The sequence below is a fragment of the Quercus lobata genome, chromosome 4, assembly GCF_001633185.2.
Source record: "Quercus lobata isolate SW786 chromosome 4, ValleyOak3.0 Primary Assembly, whole genome shotgun sequence".
NCBI lineage: Eukaryota > Viridiplantae > Streptophyta > Magnoliopsida > Fagales > Fagaceae > Quercus > Quercus lobata.
Genome location: NC_044907.1, coordinates 40,681,002 through 40,689,102, shown reverse-complemented (window position 1 = coordinate 40,689,102; position 8,101 = coordinate 40,681,002). Strand labels below are relative to the sequence as shown.

Here is an 8,101-nt window from a genome sequence, read left to right as displayed (position 1 = left end):
TTTGCTAACCACGTTTGAACAAATGGAAGTCCTTTGAACATTTGCCTCTATTATTTGCTCATCACGTTTTTTTGGGCTGAATGTAATGTAAATTTGCTGATCACGTTTTCTTGGGCTGAATGTATTGTAAATTTGCTGGCTATGTTTTTGCTGGTTACCAAATCTTTTGCCCAATTAAATTTATGTGAATACTATTGTAATTTTTACATTATAATAAAAGATAAATAAAAATTTATATGTATAATGTGGTAAATTTTATATTATTTAATGAGTATAAATAAATTTGTTTCTTACATATTATGTAACAATGGTATATAGTTAATTTATATAAATTACATTTTCTATTTTTCTCTTTTTCTTTTCAATCAAATAAAATAGTTTTCCATCCTTTTATTTTTTCACCCTTTTAACCAAACACACAAGAGGAAAACTAAATATTTTATATTCTCCTACTTTTCCATCCTCTCATAATTTTTCATTCTCTCACTTTTTCACTCTTCCAACTAAATGGACCCTATGGATTGATCCATGCTGAAAATCAATATAACCTCCACTATGTATCTTGTACTTGTTACTTGTTAGGACATGTAAATAGTTTTATAAAAATCAGCTTTCAATCACGTTTTATTATTTCAAATACCTCCAATATAATCAACTCTTTCTCAAAAAGAAAAAGAAAAAAGAAAGTACAAGATACATAGTGGAGGTTATATTGATTTTCAGCATGTATCAACCCATAGTGTCCCACAGAAGAACAAAACATAAATCATCAGGGGACGTAGCATCAAAATATGCAGGAAAAACTAACTAGATAACCATTTAAAAAAATATTGGAGATAAGCCAAATCTTATCATTTAATTTTAGTCTTTTTGTTTAATGTTGTTTGGCTGAAAAATAGCATTAAGCTGTTTGAAAAGAAGTCTTCCCGTGTATTGCTATTTTAATCCATTAATTTTCTTAAAACGATTCCATTTTAAGTTGTGTTTATTTCAAATAGCAACGGACATAATGACTAAAAGTGACAAAGTAGTTATTCAGCCAAAAAAAAAAAAAAAAAAGTGAAAAAGTAGTTAAGGTTTGCCTACTAAAATGATGTGATTCAAATTTAGTGGACAAACTGCCAAACTGCCAGATGACACGTGAGCAACATATGGGAGATTTGAATTTCAGTTATGGCAGGGTGGTTGGGAGCTGGTTTTAGTTGGCCACCCCATTAGTGAGTCGCTAGGCACTTGACAACTAATTTTTGTATGGCTCTTCCTTTTCTTCACCTATACTATATAATTTCTAAACATGGCAAAACAGGTCAGAATTTTCAGACCCAACCCGTTTGACCCGCAACCGATTGACCCATTTAAAAATGACCCGTTTTAACATGTGACCCGTTTTGGCCCGCGACCCAACCCGCCCGTTTTGCCACGTTTAGCAACGTTGAGTAGATTGAGATTGAGGTATAATTCTTATAAAATATTTACTTATTCTTCTTCACTTAATATGTTATGTATTTTATTATAATTTGTCATTTTTTACTTGCCACCTTTATTTTCTCTTCCTACTTTAAACAAATCGAAGATTATACCAAGATTAGCTTCTAGAAAGCTAGAACAAGAGTTGCATCAAATTTGGGTATCAAGTGTTTAGTGGTAATTGGTAAGTGGTAACAGTATCACTAGTGAGAATCTAATCACAGTTAAGGAACTCAAAAACAATTGAAAAATTTCATCTATTTCAAAAAAAAAAAACTTGTTTGAAAAATACGGGTCAACTTGACCTGTCCCGCGACCCGACTCAACCCGCGACCCGATTAACCCGATCCGACCTGTCTGTTTTGCCACGTCTAATAACTTCATTACAAAGTAACAATAAGAGCATTAACACAAGTGCTTGTATAATAGAATAAATACCACATTTTAGTTAACTAAATCCAAAATTCACCCAAATCAAACCATGAAAAGTTGTGTAAAAATATATGGTTGTTACAATAATCATGTAATATACATTGTTAAAAAGTAGGTACATTATTGTAGCTTGTAGGTGTTATATATTGAGATCCATTTTTGTTATCTAATGTACTAAGTGTAGTGGTTAAGGTGCATTAAATTCATTTTTTAATATATTTTTCAAAAACTAAAATTAATTTGTACACAAATACTCAAAAAAGCACACATAACCATAATGAATTTGTGCATGCAAGTCAATGAATCATTAACAAGAGTATTTTCTTTTAAAAAAAATTGCATTACAACTCAAAATTGAACATTTATTAATCTTTAACTTATGCTTTTAGGTCACTTGTTAACAAAATTGTAATGAAGATACAGTTCTTAGGAATTGTATTGTATTTTCTTCTTTAAAAAAGGTTTTATTAATAGAGCACTTATAATATAGTTCTTCAGGAATTGTGTTCCTAATTAAATATCAACAGTCTTGTAGCTCAACTTGTTAGCACATTTTAGTATTTCCTATGGAGGTATTTAAGGTTCAAATCTCCTTACTCCAAAAATCGATGTATCAAAAAAATTTAAAATATCTCTAATTAAATTTACTAATTTGATTGTATTGATCAATGCTACATAAAAGGTGTTATCTTTTTCTAAGAATAATTAAATCCAACTATGCAGTAGTCTAGGAAACATAAGGTACATTATTTAAAAAATCATACCTAACTATATTTAAAAAATCATACCTAACTATATGTTCCTGTCTTATGTATTTCTCCATATAAATACGAGCAAGGCAAGCCATTATCAACACAAACATAGACACAGAGAGTAAAAGCCATGGACTTGTCATTGCTTCTTCTCAAGGTCATGGTCACAATTGCGCTGCTTGGCTTTTTTAGCAAGTTAATACAGATTTGTGATGCTCTAATATTGAAGCCAGAAAGGCTTAGATCAAAACTGCGAAAGCAAGGGATCAGAGGCCCTCCACCCTCGTTTTTGCTCGGAAACATCAATGACATGAAGCAGATGAAATCCACGGCCTCAAAGACTCAACCAGGAGAACAAGCATTAACCCACAACTGCGCTTCTGCAATTTTTCCTTTCTTAGACCTATGGAAAAAACAATATGGTAATTAAGAACATCAATCTTAGCACATGATTTTTTAAGTTTCAATTCTCATATAGTTGAAGTATCAGAAAGGTTTTTCATTTATTTATTTTTTAACTGCTTTTGTTATTCTAATTCTGACAGGTTCTACGTTCATGTTCTCACTTGGCAACATACAAATATTGCACACGAACCATCTTGATGTGGTAAAGGCCATAAGCATATGCACTTCCTTAGACTTTGGAAAGCCTTCCTATCAATACAAAGAGCGAGGTCCTCTATTTGGCCAAGGGATTCTGACTTCAAATGGAGCACCATGGGCTTACCAAAGGAAAATCCTTGCTCCAGAACTATACATGGAAAAGGTCAAGGTATGCTTCAAATCATATATATCTTTTTAGTACGAGAATCAACCTTTCCAAACACAAAAATAAAAAAGATAAGATTTTCTATCAATTATCTCTCTAAACAAAGCCCCCACAAACTTTTAACGACATATGTTCAATCAAGATATAAGTTTTGATCATACCTATTTTCTTAATAATAGTCCTTCTATTCCCAGCTTCTGATTAGTAAAAATGCATATAGTGATTGGATACTGGTGCAATTTGTAGGGTATGATGAGCATAATGGTGGAGTCCTCAATTACACTAGTGAACTCATGGACTAATCTGATTGAGAGTGAGGGTGGAGTTGCAGATGTTCACGTTGATAAATATATGAGAAGCCTTTCTGGAGATGTGATCTCAAGAGCTTGTTTTGGCAGCGATTACTCTAAAGGGGAAGAGATGTTTTCAAAGCTTGATGTACTTCAAGAGCACCTGTCTAAAAAGGTTTTTTCCAGTGGCATTCCTGTACTAAGGTTTGATTTTTATTTATTTATTTATTTTTTGTCCCTACATAAAGCTTTTTTTATATCATTATAATTACCTTCGTTTGTGGGTGTCACAATTTTCAGACATCTTCCAACAAAGAGCAAAAGAGAAACAAGGAGGCTAGAAAAAGAGGTCCACTCTTTGATTATGCAGGTAGTGAAGGAAAGAAAGGAGGGAGCATCACAGAATGATTTGCTGCAAGTGGTACTTGAAGGTGCAAACAATACTGATTTTGGTCAAGATAAGACTGGTCGCTTCATTGTTGACAATTGCAAGAACATATACCAAGCTGCGTATGAGACAACTGCAGTGTGTGCAACATGGACCATGATGCTGTTGGCCTCAAATCCAGAGTGGCAACAACGAGTTCGTACTGAAGTCCTTGAAATTTGTGCTGACCGGATGCCTGACGCTGACATGGTTCGCAAGATGAAGACAGTAAGTATATATATTGATTTCTGTGAGTAATGTAAAAGACCCAATTTTCACTATTTTTTTTGCACATCGTTAGTTGAACACTTCAAGACGGTAAGAATACATATTGTGAACTACTCACCAATTTTTGCTTGGTTTAATGAATTTGACAGTTGACTATGGTAATTTACGAATCATTGCGACTTTACCCTCCAGTGCCAGTGGTGACAAGGGAGGCATTTGAAGACATGAAATTTGGAGACATAAACGTACCTAAAGGTGTAATTGTGTGGACCATGATAGTAGCCTTACAACAAGACCCTGATCTTTGGGGACCCGATGCCAACATCTTCAACCCCGAAAGGTTTGCCAAAGGTGTCAGTGGTGCATGCAAGCTTCCTTACGTGTACATGCCATTTGGAGTTGGACCTCGCATCTGTGCTGGGCAACACTTTGCCATGGCAGAGCTCAAAATTCTTATATCTTTGATTGTGTCCAACTTCTCCTTTTCCTTGTCACCCAAATACAGGCACTCCCCGGCAATGAAGTTGCTTTTAGAGCCTGAACATGGTGTCAATATTCTTATTAAGAAGCTCTGAGCTATGAGCCAACTATCATACTATAGTTGGTATTGCAGAATGTTTTCTTATTTAATGATGAAGTTATTAATTAGGTCAGTTCTTAATAATCTGTGTTGAAACTTGGTTTATGACAAGGGCAATGCATATGTGGAAGTACGTACATGCAGGGATTATGTATGACCAGCTGTTCTAGGCACGAGTCTTACGACCTAGTATCTTGGCCGGACACATTTCTTTTTCTTAAGTTGAAGTGAAATGTAATAATTGATGTACAATAAACATGATATAAGTGACATGCATGTTTAGAAGGATATCAATCATGTTTAGAAGGATTTCAACATATCAATCTGTCGGACCATGAACTGTGTCATTTCACCTCAAAACTAATTAGTGATGAGGAAAACACATTAAAATCTTTTATGGCATTTGACATCGTGCCACGCAGGCCTGTTTTTAGAGTGGTTGTAGGGAGTCAAATTGTGATCCCCCCAACAATCTCTTCCTCACAATGACACTCCCGTGACTCGAATCCATGACCTTGGCTCTAATACCATTTGTTGAACCATGAGCTGTGTCATTCCACCTTAAAACCAATTAGTGATGAGGAAGACACACTCAAATCTTTTATGTCATTCGACATCACGCCACGCAGGCCTGTTTTTAGAGTGGTTGTGGGAAGTAAAATTGTGGTTCCCCCAACATAATCATAATTTGTACTTGGATAACTTGTGAAAAAAGTTGATATTATGTGTATGTATATTGCATAGTTTGTGTAAAAATCTTTGTTAATTTTAACATAAAAACTTTTTTTTTTCTATTTTCCATAACAATTTTTCAAAATTATCCGCATCAAATTATTTATTCTAAAATTTATTTTATTAAAAGATCATTTTTTAAAGTGCCTGCTAGATGATTTTGTAAACATCGATTCTTTAATACATGTTACGTACGTGCTACTACGTACTGAAATTAATTGCACTTAGAATCTTTTGGGAAACTATCAAATTCAATGAACTTAAAGGCTTACATTATGTAAAGCCTTGAAAATTTTGCACTTGGTGGTGGCATATATGTTATTAACAGTTCTCTTTTATGTAGAAATAGTTCTCTTAACCATGACAATGTGGCCTCAACGAGAACATTATATATAAAGAAAAATGTTAAATGTATAAATTATTTTACAAATTACTAATATGGTGAATTGTTATTAGTAAGTAAAAATATAATATTAGTGGTAAGCCCTAAATAACTAGGCTTCTTTATTGTGATTGCATATGATATATATCAGTTAAATAATAGGAATCATTCTTTTTTACTTTGGATGTGTAGTCTTTAATTTGGTTTGAAGTTTTATTTATTTATTTTTTGCTTATACTCCAATCCCCTACCTTGAATTCCGGTTCTGTCCATGATACAAACATTATTATTTTTCTCTAGTAAAATTAAATTCAACTCTTACTTAGGAAATATAATTTATTCCACACAAAAAATATACCTAATCTTTGTCGTGTACATTTTTTTTTTTTCTTTTGAGAAACAAACACACACATATAAGAGAAAGGGGATAAGATTCTAATCCAAAAACACACAACATACTCCATTAGAAAACCTTGAAATATTTAAGAAGGATGAGACAAACTATACTATACATGATACACTCTTTTAAGCAATGTAAGATTATTAACTTTTTTTGATTGTTGAGAAACACACACAAGGGAGAAGGGATGTGGTTATAACACAAAAACACACTATAAACTCTACTCAAAAGCCATGAATTTTTTAATGAGAGTGAAAATAAGTTATATTACACAACACATTCACTTTAGTCAAATTTGATTTGATCAATTATTTTTTATGGTTAAAGAGAAATTACTTAAAGAAACTAGCTAGCCAAAACAAGCATAGTAGAGACTGAATAATTTTTTTTGCTCTCAAATAGAATTCTACTCTAACCTAATCTAAGTGTATATGTGTGTGAAGCTCTTTTCTTGGAGACTTGAACCCCAGCCATTATCCCGCACACCCCACAAGCACTTATACTCGTAGAGTAACTATTACGCCAATGGTGCGCGGTGGTAGTAAAGACTAAATGCTAATAGTGCAGACCAGAAGCAGCAATTAAAGCTTAGTAAACAAGAGTGCAGAAGACCCAAAATTTTGGTAATATAAAAGAATGATTTATGCACTAATAAAAAGAGAGTCACCTTTCCAAATGTTGCTTTGAAATTGAAGGTTGCTTATTAATTACTATTACTAGTATGTAACTCGTGTTTACGCATGGGAATAATGAATTGTAGTGGTACTATTAATGTTGGCTTGGGTTATAAAACATATAGGATATTAGTTCGACCTGAACATTTGGAGGTACTAAAATAGTATTTTCTTGCAATTTTCATAATATTGGTTACGTCCAGTTTCTCATTACACTACTATTATGTATATAATTTTGAAATTCACTATTGAATACTACATATATAATACCAATTCATAATTGTTGTTCGTGAAATTCAACTAAATACAATACAAAATAAAAGAATAAATTAGTCTAAAAGTATCTCTTAAATTGTATGGGGATATGTGCATGAGATCGTTCAACTCAATTAAAATTTGTTACATTGAAGATCTTGGCATACAAAATATCTGAATAGAAAGAGAATAAAAAATATATGCTCATTAGTTCAGAGAAAAAGTAATAGCAAAAATCTAAACAATTTAATTTGTATGAAATGCTAACAAAAGCAAAATTCAATTTTGAATCTAATAATTTTCTCTAAGCATTGGTTGTGTGTGTGAGAGAGAGAGAGAGAGAGAGAGAGAGAGAGAGAGAGATTAGGTTTTTTATGGTTTGTTCAAAATTAAACTCTAATTGAATTCTAATTTTTACACTGAATTAACTAACTTGGTACAAAAATTTAAAAACTTCGATTAGATGGGACACGTGGCACAAAATTAGACTCTAATTTAATTCCAATTTGAAATCTAATTAGATTTTATCTCAGTTTTGCATATGTGTGTGTGTGTATGTGTGTGACACGTGGTGCAAAATTATACTATAATTGAATTCCAATTTGAAATCTAATTGGATTTTCTCTTAATTTTGCCTATATATTTTGCGCCACACGTCTCTCTCTCTCTCTCTCTCATACACACACACACACAGATATATATATATATATATA

At 32.6% G+C, this 8,101-nt stretch overlaps 1 protein-coding gene across 1 annotated transcript; it reads left to right on the top strand.

Annotated features, from left to right (window-relative positions):
* Positions 1 to 2,754: 2,754 nt before the first annotated feature.
* LOC115987817 (cytochrome P450 714C2-like) lies at positions 2,755 to 5,247 on the top strand. The gene is made up of 5 exons (XM_031111426.1): positions 2,755 to 3,073; positions 3,197 to 3,423; positions 3,667 to 3,914; positions 4,011 to 4,365; positions 4,515 to 5,247. Exons 1-5 carry the CDS (start codon positions 2,782 to 2,784, stop codon positions 4,938 to 4,940), a joined length of 1,548 nt encoding a protein of 515 aa, XP_030967286.1. The 5' UTR covers positions 2,755 to 2,781; the 3' UTR covers positions 4,941 to 5,247.
* The last annotated feature ends 2,854 nt before the right edge of the window (positions 5,248 to 8,101 follow it).